The sequence below is a fragment of the Podarcis bocagei genome (assembly GCF_964188305.1).
Source record: "Podarcis bocagei genome assembly, chromosome: 15".
In the NCBI taxonomy this organism is placed as follows: Eukaryota; Metazoa; Chordata; class Lepidosauria; order Squamata; family Lacertidae; genus Podarcis; species Podarcis bocagei.
This window is the reverse complement of record NC_138141.1, coordinates 34,490,084-34,507,161: the sequence shown is the minus strand read 5'-3', so window position 1 is coordinate 34,507,161 and position 17,078 is coordinate 34,490,084. Positions and strand designations below refer to the sequence as shown.

The following is a 17,078-nucleotide window of genomic DNA, read 5'->3' as shown; positions in this document are numbered from 1 at the left end:
TATCCCTCGAATGGCTGTTTGATCTGTCTGGACAGCTGCCCTTCCAAGCCAGCAGCCACTCTTGATGTAGAATAAAGTCTCTTTTATCACACCCTCCCATTTTGTTTGCGACTATCTGGCTAGCTACAACATGGTTTGCCCTTTGTTGCTTTTCAGCATCAACGCTCGCCTTTTGGAACTTACAGGTTAACAAGAGTGCCTCTGATCATATATGGATTTTACCTTACTGCTCACTAGGGAGTAGCCACAGGAAAAGCGGCAACCACCAGGGATGGAAAAGAAGGAGCTTCCTGAAACATTTAGTGTGGGCCATTGCAGCAACGCAAAAGGTAGCAGCACCTGGAATGATTTTTCTTCCTTCTCCAGGAGGCCTGAAAGCGGCTTTTGCTGGGTTTAGGGTTGTGTTTCTTCACAGCAGTTTATTTTGGACTCGTACAGCATCCATCAGACTTTGTCCCCACACCATTCTGTATCATCTCCCTCCTCCGCCCAGTTTAATCTGGATTTAATGTTTCCATGGAAAATCCGATAAATTTAAACACACACAGAGAGAGATTAAAAGATACCATTAATAATAAGCTGTCACATGGAGGCACACACACACACACACACACACACACACACACACACACACACACACAGCAGGCCACTGTAAGAGGTTGTGATTTCCAAGTCGGCTCCAAGGTCCATAAGCACTTCCATATTTAGGAGTTTAGGCCTTGTCCACTCTCTCGTTTACCATTTCACATCCTGGTTTTTTAATCTGCTTTCATGCGACACTGGCCAGAAGGCATATGCATCCTGCACTTTGTTATGAAATATAAAGTACGACCGTCTGATGTGTTGTTTCTCCAACCATCTTGGGAGTCCTTCAGCCATTTCTAACTGTGCTTGATTATTTATTGATTATCTATTTATTTATCTTCTCTTCATCAGAAGAGGCCACGTGGTGGTTTTGCAACATGCAGCGCAGCAGAAATGTTGCAGCATAAAAATCAAAACAATTCTATAAATGCAACAAGGGTCATCTAGTCCAACCCCCTGCAAGGCAGGAACCGCAGCTAAAGAATCCCTGACAGACTGTCCGTCCAACCTCTTGTTAAACACAACAAAGGAGAGTCTACCACTTTGAGGTCTTCTGTTCCACTGTTGAGCAGCTCTTGGTGTCAGAACGTTCCTCCTAATGTTTAGTTGGAATCTTATTTCTCAACATTTGAATCCATTGATTTGGGTGTGTACCAAACAAGCAAATATAACACCAATGAAGCTGTGCTGATGTGAACAACCAGGGGGTGAGGGGAGCTGTAAAGCACACCAGGTGGGGGAGGGGGGACACTTACCTGTTCCCTAAGGTGGACACACCCTTCAGCTTCGCTTGGATTCAGGGTAGGTTGGTATAGACTACTTGACAGAAAACAGTCCTCTGTTTGAAGGACTGTATGGTCCAACTCTGGTTTAAAGACAGAAAATCAGTTGTGAGAAATGCCTGGGTAGCTCAGTTGGTTAGAGTGTGGTACTAATAATGCCAAGGTGGCAGGTTTGATCCCCGTATGGGACAGCTGCATATTTCTGCATTGCAGGGGATTGGACGATATGATCCTCAGGGTCCCTTCCAACTCTACAATTGTATGATTCTATGATTCATAAGAAGGGAGAGCAGGAGAGTCTTGGAGCTGTGCGTCAACAGTGAGGACCAGGCCAGCAGGCAAACAGCTCACCTGCTCCAAAGTGAATGTAAAGGTAAAGGGACCCCTGACCATTAGGTCCAGTCGTGAGCAACTCTGGGGTTGCGGCGCTCATCTCGCTTTATTGGCCGAGGGAGCCGGCATACAGCTTCCGGGTCATGTGGCCAGCATGCTAAGTTGCTTCTGGCGAACCAGAGCAGTGCACAGAAACACCATTTACCTTCCCACTGGAGTGGTACCTATTTATCTACTTGCACTTTGACATGCTTCTGAACTGCTAGATTGGCAGGAGCAGGGACCGAGCAACAGGAGCTCACCCCGTTGCGGGGATTCGAACCGCCAACCACCTGATCAGCAAGTCCTAGGCTCTGTGGTTTAACCCACAGCACCACCCGCCTCCCTTGAAAAGTGAATGTACAGTACTTGTATATTAATTTATTATGATTTTGCATAGGGCTTCAATTTCCATCCCCACCCCTTGATGTTGAAAGCAGCTAGCAAAATTGAAACTCACATAACATATGAAGGGGTGGTCTTTTTTTAAAAAAAGACAAAAATAAATAGCAGCTATCTGAAAGCTTTTTTAAAAAAGGGGCTGCTGCCTTCAACAAACGATTCATCTGGTTTTTGAAGCCTCCCACATTTTAATGTTAATTTCCCATTTAAATCGAGGGAGAGCGCGCGCGCGCGTGGCGGGAGCTTGCGTTTCCGCCTCTGTCCACAAGGGGGAGGTAAAGAAATCTTGGGAAGGGGATAATAAGCCCGGCGGGTTGCGCTTCCTCCCCGTGGCCGCCAGAGGGAGGAGCTATAGGTATGAAAGCGATCGCTCTTCACTCCGAACGGACTGGGGGAGCGCGTGAAAATCACCCGGAAGCGGAAGCGTGACTCCAACCCAGAAGCGGTTTTCCCTGTTGCGCCGGGAGCCGAAACAAACGAGCGGGGAGCGATGAACGCGCCTCCGGCCTTCGAGTCCTTCCTGCTTTTCGAAGGAGAGAAGAAGTGAGTGAGGGGAGGAAAGCTACAATGGCCTGGGCAGCGGGGAGGCCTGTGACCATCTTGGGGTCTGGGTGGAAACGAAGGGGGACCACATATCAGTGGAAGAGCATCGCCCGTGGGGGTTGGGGGGGCCTGGGCGGCACTTGCTGGGCGCCATGGGGTGGACCAGAATCGCGCTTCATTAAGTTTCTAGCTTGTGTGGAAGCCGAGATCATTTATCTATTTTTGCAGTTTTGGTGTTGTTTAGTCGTGTCCGACTCTTTGTGACCCCATGGACCAGAGCACGCCAGGCACTTCTGTCTTCCACTGCCTCCCCCAGTTTGGTCAAACTCATGCTGGTAGCTTCGAGAACACTGTCCAACCATCTCGTCCTCTGTCGTCCCCTTCTCCTTGTGCCCTCCATCTTTCCCAACACCAGGGTCTTTTCCAGGGAGTCTTGTCTTCTCATGAGGTGGCCAAAGTATTGGAGCCTCAGCTTCACGACCTGTCCTTCCAGTGAGCACTCAGGGCTGATTTCCTTCAGAATGGATCGGTTTGATCTTCTTGCAGTCCATGGGACTCTCAAGAGTCTCCTCCAGCACCATAATTCAAAAGCATCAATTCTTCGGCGATCAGCCTTCTTTATGGTCCAGCTCTCGCTTCCATACATCACTACTGAGAAAACCATAGCTTTAACTATACGGACCTTTGTTGGCAAAGTGATGTCTCTGCTGTCATATTTCACTTTTTCTTCCAAGGAGCTCAAGGTGGCGTACATAGTTCCCACCCCCCTTCCCCTTTAGTCCCCACAACAACCCTGGGAGGTAGGTTAGGCTGAGAGGCCGTGACCTTCCCAAGAGTCAACCAGTGAGCTTCAGGACTTGCAAAGTTAGGGCCTGATGAAGTTGGGTTTTCGGCAAAGCTGATGCAACAAGCCTTGCCTCCTATCAAGGAAAGTCTTGTATTAGATGGCATTGAAATTAGCCTTGCATTTTCAAAACAGTTTTTAAAAGTCTCTTCCCTGCTCCACCTTTTCCTTCCAGGATTACAATAAATAAGGATACCAAAGTGCCGAATGCCTGCCTGTTTACCATCAACAAGGAAGATCACACTCTGGGGAATATCATTAAGTCGTGAGTAACAATGGCTCTCGTTTTACAGCAAGGTTTGGGTGGGGTTGTTTGAAAGCAACACCTGTCTCAAACTAGCATGATGGTCAAGGACAGGCATAGGCAAACTTTGGCTCTCCAGATGTTTGGGACTACAATCCCCATCATCCCTAGCTAACAGGACCAGTGGTCAGGGATGATGGGAATTGTAGTCCCAAACATCTGGAGGGCCGGAGTTTGCCTATGCCTGGTCAAGGAGACAATGAGATTGTTGCTTTTCCATACTCCTGGTAGGCTCTGGGTGATCTTCCCCAGATTACCTATGGGAGCCCTTGGCATGTAAATTGATAGAAATATACCTATGAAAAAGTGAGTTTGTTGGACACTGTCAAGTGTTTTTGACTGGCTAAATTACTGAAAGCAAGGATGTTACATAGGCTGCTGGGAAAGTAAAATGTGGCATGTTTATTAGAGGTTTTAGTAGTAATGTTCTGCCACTTCCTTCCAGCCCCAAGGAAAGAAGTCAAGCTCCTTCTGGAGACCGCAGTTCCTTGGATCTTATGCCCGAAGTAGAGAATAGCATCAGATATAGTGAACCTGTGGCCTTTAAATATTGTTGGATTGCAACTCCCATCATCATGGACCCTTGACTATGCTGGCTAGGGCTGATGGGAATTGACATCTGGATAGCCATCCCTGTAGTAGACTCTGCTCCTAATTGGCATTTAAGATCATAAGATCCTGACATTTAAAATTATTTAAGAGCCTGCTTAAGCCAATCTAGTTTAAGATCCTGTTGAACCTCCCTGGTTCATTCCACAAACAGGGAACCATTGCAGAAAAGGCCCAATTACAGTGGTACCTCGGGTTAAGAACTTAATTCATTCTGGAGGTCCGTTGTTAACCTGAAACTGTTAACCTGAGGTACTACTTTAGCTAATGGGGCCTGCCACTGCACGATTTCTGTTCTCATCCTGAAGCAAAGTTCTTAACCTAAGGTACTATTTCTGGGTTAGCGGAGTCTGTAACCTGAAGTGTCTGTAACCCAAGGTACCACTGTATCCACTGAGGCCCTTCTTCGTGTGCCCCTTCACAAGAGTTTTGGAGAGTGGCAACATGAGAATGTTTGGCCAATACCCAATGCCCTTTTAAATGTGTTTTGGGAGTGGGGATTATCAGGTTTTTTTTGTTCATATTTTTATTATGTATTTTGATTTTTTACATTGTCATTTTATGCTGTGAACCTCCGTAAGATCTACTGATGAAGAGCGGTGTACAAACTTAATTAAAAATAATAATAATAGTGCTGCCAGTATAGAGAAGTCTGCTCTGTGGTTTGCACAGCAGCCACCAGATATTTCAAGATAGTTTTCACATCTCCACTTGATCTTTCCTTCTGCAGGCTACATGTTCTCATCTTTTAACCATACTTTATAGGCCTTCTCAGGCTCCATCTGCCTGCACCTTTAAGGAAGCTCCTCTGAGCTGGATGTGGTATGGAGTCTTGCTCAGCTGTAAAGCTGGGTGATGTAGCTCAGCTGCTTCCTTCTCCCCTTGGGTGAGGAGGAAGCAACAGCCAATATGCATTTCAGACATTGTGATGAATCAGTCTATTGCAGTATTTAGCTGCTGGTATATCATGAAGTTGAAAACCAGTTATCACCCAGCCGCAGTTTCCAGACTTTTCACCATCTTAGTTGTCCTCCTCTGGCCTAAGGTAGCTGGTCCTCGGTCTGATCTAGCAAGGCAAACCACATTTTTCACAGTATACTTTATGTGTGTCCCTTTTCTTCCTCCCCTTCCCAGGCAGTTATTGAAAGACCCTCAGGTGCTGTTTGCAGGGTACAAGGTCCCTCATCCACTGGAGCATAAGATCATCATTCGTGTCCAAACCACCCCTGATTACAGTCCCCAAGAAGCCTTCACCAACGCCATCACAGATCTCATCAGCGAGCTCTCCCTCCTTGAGGAGAGGTTCCGGGTAAGTTGGCGCATTTAAAGTTGCCTTGGCATTGCTTTTATGGAATGACCTGTCAGTGGGAGGTGTCTCCTCTTTGCCTCAAGAAATATAGCTGTGAACTGGGTAAGAAGCTGCGCTTGGGTGGTGACTGCTTGGCATGCCGCCAGATGGGTTAATCCACCATCACCCAGGTGAAGCAGAGGCATTATCTATCCTTTCAGACCCCAGGGATAGATGTTTTGAGAGCCATCCAGGGTGGACTGACCCAGGGGTTCAAACACTGTTTAATGGCAAAAATGAGCCATTTTCTCTTGATAGGGAGACACATTCAACTAGGGGTAGCTCCCCCTATAATGAGGTGTCTTGTGGGAGTATTCCTGGTAAGACCTCTGCTGGTTCCTCACTTTTCAACATGGGGCAGTCGTATGGCACTTGAAGCACCAATGAGATTTTGGGAGACTCAGGACCATTTCCTTAGGACTCCTTTCTCTCAAAAGTGCTGAGACTTTATCCTCCTTCCTTTCTTAAATTTCAATACACTTTTCACAGAGCTCCCCCCACCCTAATGTTTTCTGTCCTCATCCCTGCTACATGTTTGAATGGGTGTGGCCCAAAATGGAATCCACCAATTCAGAAAAAAAGAAATCTGTAGGGATGAGCTAGTCCCTGGGCAGCAGTAGCATTCATAGTGAGTGGGAGGGAATTTCATCTGATTCAGTTTGCCATGGAGGGTGAGAGAACCACCTCTGCAACACAAAGTTTGGAGCCCTGTGTGGTTCTGCTGTTTTCCTTTGGTAATTCTGCTGTGGCTAAGGATGGGATACAACCCACCTGAAGTCCAGACTCTTTTCTCTTCTGTAGTAAGTACAGGTGATTAACTGCAGAAAAGAAAGGTCTTTTAAACTGGCTTTATGTAACCCCTACTTTCTGTTTGAGCCTTCATTGAAATTGTTTTTCCCCTTTTGTTCCTGCTCTACCACAAAATAGTTGATTTCTGTGAGAAACTGGATCAAACTTCACTCAAAGACTTATTCTCTGCCTCTCTTTCAGGTTGCCATCAAAGACAAACAAGAAGGAATTGAATAAGTACATGACATTTTTGCCTATCTGTTGTAAATGCATAATTTAGTTTTTCCTTATATAGCAGGCTAATAGCAAGTGTTTAATTATGCCTTTACATTGCTCTGCATCCTCTAAGAAATGTGTGTATATGTGTAGAAGGCAGCTGGACATGAGATCCCGTTGATTTATTTTATTTTTTAGCTAATAAATTATTCTTATGTTTTTCATCCAAGTTGCTTTGTTTGAAAAGATTGGTAAAGACCTGAAGAAGACAAAGCTAATATCATTTGTGTGCCATGTTTCAATAGTATGAGGGGAAAGGGTTCTGTTCTAAGGTTAAGGATCTGAACCCTACCTGCAAAGTACACAACTTCGTTAAATTCTAATTAATCCCAACCACTACTTAAAACGCTCCATCTACTCAAACATATTTAACATTTCCCCAATTTTGAGGGTGTTTGTGTTGCTTTTAATTGATATATGCAAGTTGTTAGTGCTCAGCAAAGTGGTCCCTGTCAACTCTCCTGCCTGCCATAATTTAAAAAGAACTTCAGCTAGCTTTTATCAAGTTTTATTAAATACTGTCTTTCTATAAAACAAATACACTTTAAAACACCAATAAAAGTAAAAGTCACAGTTAAAAGATGTGGGTACTGGCCAGCACAGGCTTCCGGCCAACCCTTCAGTTGATTTTCCTTGAATTAATTCACATGAAGTTTAAATCCCCACCCCACCCCAACCTTGGTTATTTCCAGAACGGTCACAAATACTGCACTACTGATATGTGGGCGAAAAATGTGGCTCCTTTTGTGGGGCCACGCCAGAACACCTAGGCTTTCTTCCATATTGCGGCAATGTTTACGTCGGTGAGAGCAACCAGGTAAGTGAAGGTGGGGTCTGTGACTACATTGTTCACCAGGACATCTGTCAGCAGCTCACCATTTGCTTTCAATTCTGGCCACTTCAGGACCTAAGCAGAAAAGATTGAGAGGGAAGAGCTTACTGTCTCATTTTATATACAATTCAACCTTGTTGCAGTACACCTTCTTCTAGAATGCAGTATAAAAACATTTTTATTAAATATTCCAAACCATTTTTCATCCTATACAAAATTCTAGAGTTAAGAAAACTCTTTCAAAGGTGATTTACTGTATCTTTCAAAATGTCTTTAACCTCTAAATAGCCAGTGACATATTTGAAATCAAATAAACATTTGTACCTGTTGTCCCATAATTGAACATCAGGACACAAACCCCAGAAAGATAAATTGCCCCTGTACCTGCGAAGGCCCTATTCTCTTAACTGACGACTCTTCCTTTGTGGCACTCAGAGTGGACAAGTGGTTGCTGAGGTCATACATCCAGACACTTCCTTTCTCATCACCACAGAACACGTACTCTTCTGCTGCAGAAGCAAAAGGGTCCAAATCAAATCAATCTTACGGTTTCAGTCAGAAGGATATAATTCAAAGATGCCTGAGTGCACCTGTAAGATGGAGAAGTCAAAGCAGGCCAGATCTTGCCCAGCTCTGTCCCACTGGATACCCGTTGCAGCACAGACTCAGGCTAGAGGTGTGGTTTGCCAGAGTTTGTTCTTCCTGACTGGGAACTAGGGGAAGAATTCTAAGGCCTGCATCTAACACGGAGTCTTAAGAGAGATTAAAGATGCTCTTTGTGTACTGCCCACCCAGCTGCCCAACACTCTCTCTGACTAATGTATTTTTGACTGTGGTGTTAAAGGAATCCCAGATGATAATTATAGGAGACTTCTACATTGCTGCTGTTGGACCAGCTCAGGATTTCCTGGCTCCTGCAACCACCACAGGGCTGTCTCAGGTTGTCACCAGCCCAATGCACAGAGCAGGGCACACCCTTGACTTGGCCTTTGCTCCAAGCATGGGAAAAGGTAGTCTGGACGTTGGGGGGGCATTCCTCTATTATTCTGCTGTCATAGGCCACTTCCTGGCAAAGTTTGGATTCACTGCTCCTGCTCAGCATTGCTATCAATGCCCACTTTCAACTGGACACTAGTGATGCTGCAGCTACACAGCCTCCCTCCAGGTGGGCTTATCTGGTGCTGTCATGCTTTTTGAGATGGAAGCCAGGTGGCCAGCATGTCACACTTCATGAAATACAATGCCCGAGAGACGTGAGAGGGCAGAGCCTGCCACCCAGCACCTCTAGATGCTCAGAGCTCCCAGGGACCTAAGTGGCAGAAGGCACCAGCAGCACTGGTGAAAAGGGCAGGGTCAGCAGTATGGGAGACACTTACTCGGACACGTGCTGAGGGTGAGGTAAGGCAGATCTGTTGAGGACCACTCCAGTTCAGCCAGGATGATGGCTTGCACTGTTCTGCGACCCCCCTTCCCTTGCTTGAAGGAGCGGCTCCAGCTCCAGAGATTTATGGACCCTGTCTTAGAACTCTTGGTAACTGCAGAGGAGAGAAAAGAAACATGCCTTGCTAGGTAGTGTGCCTGCTGCCAGAACACTGCATCTTCCTATGAAATTAGCTTTTATCAGTTAAGTTACTAATTTTCAGTGGGAGAGCACTCGCTCTGTATGCAGAAGGCATCGTTTCCCTAAGCAGGAATGAGAAAGACTCCACGAAATCCTGGAGAGCTGCTACTGCCAGTTACTGTAGATGGACCAGTGGTCTGACTCGGTACAAGGCAGCTTCCTATGTTCCTATGGCCTGACAGAAGGTGGTGGTTAATAATGGCAACACAAAATTTACTTTCTGGTAATGTGCCAAAGAAAGCCAAAGGAAGTCATAACCTTAAAGTGAAGCTGAGGGACCCCATACTGCACCTGATTCAATCATACATTTTTTCTCAGAGTAACTTGCAGTGCAGTTGCATACCAACATCTCTATCCAGAAGTAGGTTCCACAGAATTAAATAGGACTTACTCCACCTATGTGTGCACATTTAGGACTGGTATCATATGACTTAAGAGAGGAGCTTGTCATACATGGAGTGCAGAATACTTGCTGTTCTATAAGAATCACCAAGGAGGGGGAGCTATGTGGAAGACTTGGGGCCTTTCAATAAAGATAACAGGTTCACAAAGCATAAACCCTGAAATGAGGAACGAAAGAGGTTTCCCATTCTCTGTAGAGACGTCATCAAAGTGCAACATTATCTTTATCTCTTATGACTTGGCAAGCATGGAAATGGGAGGGAGTCAATGCTGTACCCTGGTACTGAAGGTCATCAGCTTTGACCAAATAGTTTGTAAACTTTTCTAACCCATCTTCTCTGGCATTTAGTCTACTTTTATCTCTTTCTTTAAATGTGTGCATTAGCTCAAAGGGATTTTTGAGTCTACTTACTGCCAATTTGTCTAGAATATGTTTCTTCTTTTTCTAAAAAGAGCCATTTTATTAAAGATGTTTCTAAGTGCAAAAGAAGAAAGCAAGCTGGGGAAGTACGCCAAAGGCGTAACTAAAACATCTCAACAAACATTGTCCCACTTCACACAACACTATGCAAGACCCTGCCTAAGTGTGAATGAGGGAGTGTATGAGTAGATGGAGAAATTTAAGAGCGGTTTCTAGACTGAATATATTCCTTCCAGACACCCAGAAAAAAAGGATGCAGGCTTCAAGTGAAAAGATAGGCCTTTATTGAAATATAAATGTGCATAGGGAATGTGCATAGGGGCAACCTCAAAAATAAAGAGGCTGCGAAGAATCACATCCACAGCAATCTTTCATATACACTTCCAGGTTACACACATGATTTTAGTTCACCAATCAAAGGATCACAGCAATCTTAGCAGTTGCAACCCAATGTTATCATCACTCAAAATCACTTAACTCTTCAGATCTGCTCTCATCATCATACCAAGTGATTACATATGATCATTTTAAAATGTCTTTTATAATTAAGACTTTCACTAATTTTTCTATGCATTAAATGCCTCCCAATATCTTTTATCATCTTTCTACAAAACAATTCAAGATTGATGGCCACCATAGATTTTAACAGCTTATTCTTTTCAGTGTTCCGGAATGGACATTCACTGCATACAGTACCTGAAAGTAACTAGTTCTGTATGGAATCATCAAAATGATAAGAGTCCTTTGAAAGTATTATGTTCTCCATCTCCTTCCCCCTCTGGCCTTGCTGCTGCTGCAACTATCCAAAACTAAGCCACAGTTTGACTTATTGTTACATGGTTTGCTTCTTCCAGGCAAACAAAATAGTGAGCCAAGAACAAACCTTGGCCACAGTTCAAAGTTTGTATGGACAGAGACAAATGACAACTCTGGGTTTGAACATGTGGCTTAGTTCAAGGTTGTGCAGCAGCTGGCAAAGCAGCCACAATTTTTCCTCTTGAGTCCCCACACACTTGCTCATTCACACATAGCCAGGTTTGGCTTAGTGTTACATGTGAACCAGGCCACTGAAACAATGTCATCTTACGCATGCAGTTGCAGGTGCTAACCTATCTGAATGCAAATTTCTTACCCACAATGTCTTCATTCAAAAAGGCCAGACCATCCACTCGATGGGAAGCTGTTTCATTCCCCTCATCATCTGGGAACTGGAATTCTACTTCATAAGGTCTGGAACATTGGGAAGAACAAGATCACTTTTTTAAAAAAAGTATTGTGCAACACTATTGTGCAAGCACCATAACTGTACAATTAAAGAGTAACTCATGTCTTCAGTTTTCAGCAATTTTTAATGCATAAATAAAAGTAAGTTTGTGGTTCACATAGCAGAGGAGCAAGTTTTGAAAAACCATAGCAATTATATTGCAAGTGTCTATGGGGGTGTGACCTCAGAATGCCAGAACATGTGCTTTGCATGCAGAACAACCCAGATTCCATACATGGTATTGCTATTTTAAAGGATGAGGTAGGTAGGCAGATGATGGGAAAGCCATCTGCCTTAGACTCTGGAAAGTACGACCTGTCAGAATAGCCCAGTCCTAAAGCAAGGTGGACAAACAGGCATCTCTCTATGTTTTGATGAACTTACGGTCTCCAGATGGATTTAATACTAGGAGACCTTGGTTCAAAATCCCTCATCATCCATAAATCTGTGCTCAACGTAATGACAGGGCAGAGAAAAAGGTGTGAATTGTCAGAAGTTATAGAGGAAATCAAGAATTATTTACAGTACTTTCTCCGGTTTCTGAGAAGAAACAAATTGGAAATCCTAGCCTAAGATACATGTTACCTGTTCTCTATTTTCTCTCACTATATTTACTACCTTCTTTCTTTTCTTTGCTTATGGCATCTCCATGTACTGAGGTCAGCAAAAACTCTGAACAGGGCAGTTTGACCCAATGGACAAAAAAGTACCATTTGTTTTACCAGAACAAACTGGAGCACAATAGCAAGTTATGTACTTCTTTTAACGAGTTACCAACAACAGCCGCACCATGACCTGTGCCCCCTGATTTATAGCAATAAATTACAAAACTATCTTCAGCGTCAAGGTGGAAGCTGCAGCCATCGTACAGGGTGGTTGAATTTGATAATAGCACCCTAAGCTTATTTGCATATAGATACAATTATGCAAGTGTGCCACCTCTATTTTCTGATTGGATTGGGTGCAGTTGAGTAAGTTGCCTGTTATGGAATTATGCCAGTGCTATACTCAATTTCCTAGATTATCACTATCTATTGAAGATGTCATGAGAATCAACTGAGGCCCTAGAGAACCCCTGCCCAGCAAGGAAAGCTAAACTGAATACATAATCTTTGTAAAATTATCATAACTGGTCTAGCTGTATGAAATGTGCTTACATGGTATAATTACCACTCTCTACCTCCCCTGCCCTGGTAACACCAGGCATGATTTACTTACCTGTTTTTCTGCTGCTTTTCATCCAGTCTAATGTCCCAAGCAAAGCAACCTTGCTCACAGCCAGCCACCAAGTATCGGTCTGGGCAAGAGGGCACGAGGGCGATGCGTAGGGGTGTGGCAATGGTCTCTAGCACCATCAGATGTCTGGCAAATGAAGCACATTTTAGTTCCCACCTTCCATTCACAGTTCACCACTTTTTCCTAACTTTAGTTATGGTGTCATTACCTTTCTTTGAAATTATAATCGGAATCTGGAACTCCAATGTCCCACATGCATATTTTCTTGTCATAGGATGCAGCTGGGAGAAAGAAGAGAGAATATACATCCTGGTGAGGATAGAGGCAGTCTTCAAAATAACTACCCAAAACATGCCCTTCATCATAAAAGAACTCAGGGTAACAATGTGAATACAACCACACTGAGCAGAGGAAGGAGAGTCCTGGGAGGGGCATGGACCCAAGGTGGCTTTGAGGCAGAAGGAAGAGGGAGAGAGAGAGGAAAAAAACACCTCTGTGGTTAAAAATTAGAACATTACTGACATTCCCCAATTAAGAATTAAGAAATGTTGTAACATCCTGTATCTTAAAAGTGTATGCCATAAACAGGGCATGGGAAGGTATATTAAGCCACTGCCTTGCTGAAGTTAGTGCCTACAGGAGGTTTCACTTGGAAGTTTCCCTTTTCCTTTTGCATTGGACTTCCAACAAGAGAAGGTAGACTTCACCTTTTACCTATTCACATGGATCTACTTCCTGCACTGTGCCCACTCCAGCCCTCATCTGGTGACACGTGCTTCAGCTGGGCAGCAACAGAGTTTCCATCCCACTGCAAGTAATGGACTTAAACAGCTATGGCTGCATTCAAGATTGCAAATGTAGATGGTGCAGAGATAAATGATTACCGCATGTTCAGCACCTGCTAATTGCATGTCTAATTGAATTCAAATTAATTAGATCAAGCAGATACCTATGGAATCTGCATAATTTTATCAGCCATAGGTGAACTTGAAAGATACTGCTTTCATGGCTGCAAAATTCTGGCTTTAGATTTGTAATAAATTAACAGTCCTACCTATGGAACAGACAAAGACAGCATTATTTTGCATTGCCTCATGGAAAAAAGGCCTTTTGGCAAGGGCTGATTGAGTGAACCTGGAGGGAGACTTACTGAAAAGATGCGTCTCAGAAGTTGGACTGAAGCAGGCAGTAGCAATGGGTTTCTTGTGTGCCTTGATCTCTCCATAGCAGTAATCAGCGGTCACATGAATTAACTTCACAATTCCTCGTCTCCCAGCAGCAGCCAGAACATTGTGCTTTTTCTTTCGCCCATCACTAGTGACCATAGTCAGAGTTGTCCATGCAACAGTGAAAAACTCCTGGAGGGGGGAAATGTGTCATCAGTAACGCAAGCTGTGAGGCAGAGGCACTACAAAAGGTGTATAAACACTTTGGTCCCACACAGTAACTTGGCATACACACAAAATGTCCTACTTTTGCTCAAAGCTCCTCTACGCCTTTGCAATGAAAAGTAGGGTATAACATATTTTTTCTTTTTTAAAAAATAAATCCTGATTGTCATTTTATTTATGAGAGGAGAAGCACAAGTTACATAGAGATTTTCACAAAAAAGGGGCAACAATGAAATCAGGAAAGGGGGAGGAGGAAACCAGGACATGGCAAAAACATGCAAAGCAATACATAGCTATCATAAATACAATGTATAAGGAGAGGAGTAAGAAAGTTAATCTTCTACAAAGCCTGTCCACACAGTAACCTGGGAAATTGGAGGTTTGGCGGGTTTTGCTCAGTTCGGAAAGGCCTAGCAAACCAGCAACCTGGAAAACCAGTTTGGGGGGGGGGGAGGCTAGACCGTATCTCTTAGTCAGGGGAGACGTTTTTATAACTATTGAGCAGAGCAAAAGGGCAGTTAGCCCTGCAGATGTGGGGAGTTTATCGTCAATCCACAACTGCCAACTCTTCTTCAAAGGCTGACAGATAGATAAAAGACCATCCATCTAACTACAAGCTGTAATACTCCCCTTTCTAGGCATCAGAGCATATCTATTTGTGCTTGGCAAGCCTTATTTAACAAGCCAAACTCACAGCTGTGGTTCTATTGCCAGAGATCCCTGAACCACAAAAATAAGGATGCTGAGCGGATGGGAAACAGAAAGGAGAGAAGCAGCCCTAAACCACGGTTTGCTTGTGCATTTGGAAGGTCACACCTGGTTTGGCACAGTTTGGTGCTGTGACTGAATGTTGTCAGTGAAAGGGAAATTAAACAACAGTAAGAAAGAGATTGCAACATCTCATAAATGAGTCCTGGAATTGGTGCTGCTGCTACAGCAACAGCTAATGCATGCTAAAACATCTAATTATATATTTAGTAGCATTGCAGAATTTTCAACTTTCATTCCCACCCCTTGTTATGGAAGTCCCTCTGGTCACAGAGATGAAAATGAGTTGGCAGTTTCTGATAAAAGATTTAGTAACCCGAGTTCTGAAGGGAAATATCTGGGGAGGAAAGGCAGGAAAGATCCTACTCGTCGCTCTCATGTGCTCGCTTTGTACTTTTGATTTCAGTAACACAATTTTTGCTTGCAGAATACAGTATGTTTGGAAACACAGAATTCAGTGCAGCACCTGGGTTTTAAGTCACCATCTCCACTTCCTATCAGGAGACATTCTTGCATGAAGAAAGCCCTCAGCCAATACCCCCCCCCAAAAAAAACCCAACACCTGGCATTCATGACCAAGCAAGACATTCTTGTTTCCCTACCTCCCCAGTCACTTTGTACTTTTTCAAGACAATGCCCGTCTCGCAGTCCACCAAACAGACAGAGTCTCCACCACAGGTAGCTGCTGTTCTGGATGAACTCACCACAGGATCTGAAAAAATTTAAAAGAAACAGTAATTGTAACCCTCATGTTCCCATTTGACCTGACATTTAGCTCCTGGAGGTGTGGGGAAGCTGTGGAAATACTTTTTGTGTGGTTATAGCCCCTTATACAGTACTTCTAATGTCCCAAGTGCTGTACTAGCTGTGCTTTGCTCTCAGTGACAGCCAATCACAAATGGGCAACTGAGGCCAATAGTAACTATATGGCACCTACTGGGGACCACAGTGTCCACACTTACATACCAACTTAAAACTTCTCGGGGAAAGCACTGTCTTTTATTTATATAAAACATAGCATCATTTTCCTTGACCAATGATTTTAGGTGCTCTATGTAACTAGAAACTTAAAACACTATCTAGAACAATACAGCAAAATCTCAGTGCTTTCTTCAGACAAAACTGTCCTGCTGCCTGGAGTACAGGGCCTACACTAACTTATCCCTAATGCACAGATCTTCCTCCCTGAGCAGGTCTGAGGTGCCAGCTTTCTCCTTTCCTTCAAGTCCTTCATCAAAACTCATACTGGCCTTGATTTCATTCCTTGTGCTTCCACACGGCAACCAAGCTTTAATCACATGTTAACTGATTTTGTGGCATGTCCTCTGAACACCCTTTCAGAGGTTTGTGTTTTCTCCACCCCTGAAGCAAGACGCGGCTTTCATTGTTTCACTCTGACGCAGTACAAGGCAGATGTTTTGTTTTAAGCTGCCCTGAGAACTTCATGTTACAGGATGGCTTACTTATTAAGTAAGTAATAAATCTTACCCTCTTAAGGCGCCTTCACGCAATGTGTACACAATGTGAAAATGGCAAAGTGACTTTACCAAATCAAATAGCAGTGTGTAAACTGGGCCTTAAGAAATTACAAGGCTAGATCTAACCAATAATTATCCCTCTTAAATTGCAATCACATTGTAGACAGCAGCTTCTGCCTAAATAAAATTGGTATAACTAGCCTGCACACTTGAAACAGAAATACACGATCCACTGGAATGATAAAATGAGTAAAACATGAGGACAGGGCCTGCTAAAGGAATCAGAAGCAGAGAGGGGGAACTTCTGTCATTAGCAATGGGGGCTGTGGGGGACATCTCTCACCATTACAATACAAATCACAATACAATGTGGGAGTCTCCTATAGACCACCAAGCCAGACTAAAGACTTGGGTGATGTTTTCGTAGAGCATTTACCAAACATTCAAAAAGGAAAGATATAATAGTCATGGGAATATTCTTCAATTGCCTTGCTGACAATTTCATTTTCCAAGAGAAGTAACAAGGGGATCAAGTATCTTGGACCTGATTCTGATCTTTACTAACAGGGGAAAAACAAGTGAATGAGGTGGAAAGTTGTGGGAACCTTCGGAGGAAGTGTTTGTGTCCTCTTGGGATTCATTATACAGAAAATTGAGTGTAGTCAGGCATGCACTTTGAACTTTAAGAAAGCCGTTTTCAAAAGGCTTAAGAACTACTAGGTGTGATCCCATAGTCAGAAATACTCAGAGAGAAGGAAGTTCATGATGGATGAGAGTTTCTTAAAGGTGAGATATTGATAGCACAATCACA

At 43.8% G+C, this 17,078-nt stretch overlaps 2 protein-coding genes across 4 annotated transcripts in view; one reads left to right on the top strand and one right to left on the bottom strand.

Moving 5' to 3' along the window:
- Positions 1–2,535: 2,535 nt before the first annotated feature.
- Positions 2,536–7,018, top strand: POLR2J (RNA polymerase II subunit J). Its single transcript, XM_081173255.1, has 4 exons — positions 2,536–2,684; positions 3,704–3,793; positions 5,576–5,750; positions 6,780–7,018. Exons 1-4 carry the CDS (start codon positions 2,632–2,634, stop codon positions 6,813–6,815), a joined length of 354 nt encoding a protein of 117 aa, XP_081029381.1. The 5' UTR covers positions 2,536–2,631; the 3' UTR covers positions 6,816–7,018.
- A 328-nt stretch (positions 7,019–7,346) lies between these two features.
- The window catches only part of LRWD1 (leucine rich repeats and WD repeat domain containing 1), a 26,234-nt gene continuing 16,502 nt past the window's right edge, over positions 7,347–17,078 (bottom strand). For all 3 annotated transcript variants that reach the window (XM_081172965.1, XM_081172964.1, XM_081172966.1), the window contains 8 exons: positions 15,392–15,501; positions 13,781–13,988; positions 12,839–12,911; positions 12,613–12,756; positions 11,263–11,360; positions 9,063–9,221; positions 8,071–8,195; positions 7,347–7,761 (listed from right to left, as the gene is read on the bottom strand). In XM_081172965.1, the coding sequence (XP_081029091.1) occupies positions 7,621–7,761; positions 8,071–8,195; positions 9,063–9,221; positions 11,263–11,360; positions 12,613–12,756; positions 12,839–12,911; positions 13,781–13,988; positions 15,392–15,501 (1,058 nt within the window). In that variant the 3' untranslated portion in view covers positions 7,347–7,620. The remainder of the gene's footprint in view (positions 7,762–8,070; positions 8,196–9,062; positions 9,222–11,262; positions 11,361–12,612; positions 12,757–12,838; positions 12,912–13,780; positions 13,989–15,391; positions 15,502–17,078) is intronic.

Bases quoted from the DNA above. Each gene is read 5' to 3' on its own strand.
- POLR2J (XM_081173255.1), top strand. From the start codon at position 2,632: ATGAACGCGCCTCCGGCCTTCGAGTCCTTCCTGCTTTTCGAAGGAGAG. The intron at 3,794-5,575 runs GTGAGTAACAAT...TCCCCTTCCCAG, and splicing joins CTGGGGAATATCATTAAGTC to GCAGTTATTGAAAGACCCTC. The intron at 5,751-6,779 runs GTAAGTTGGCGC...CCTCTCTTTCAG, and splicing joins TCCTTGAGGAGAGGTTCCGG to GTTGCCATCAAAGACAAACA.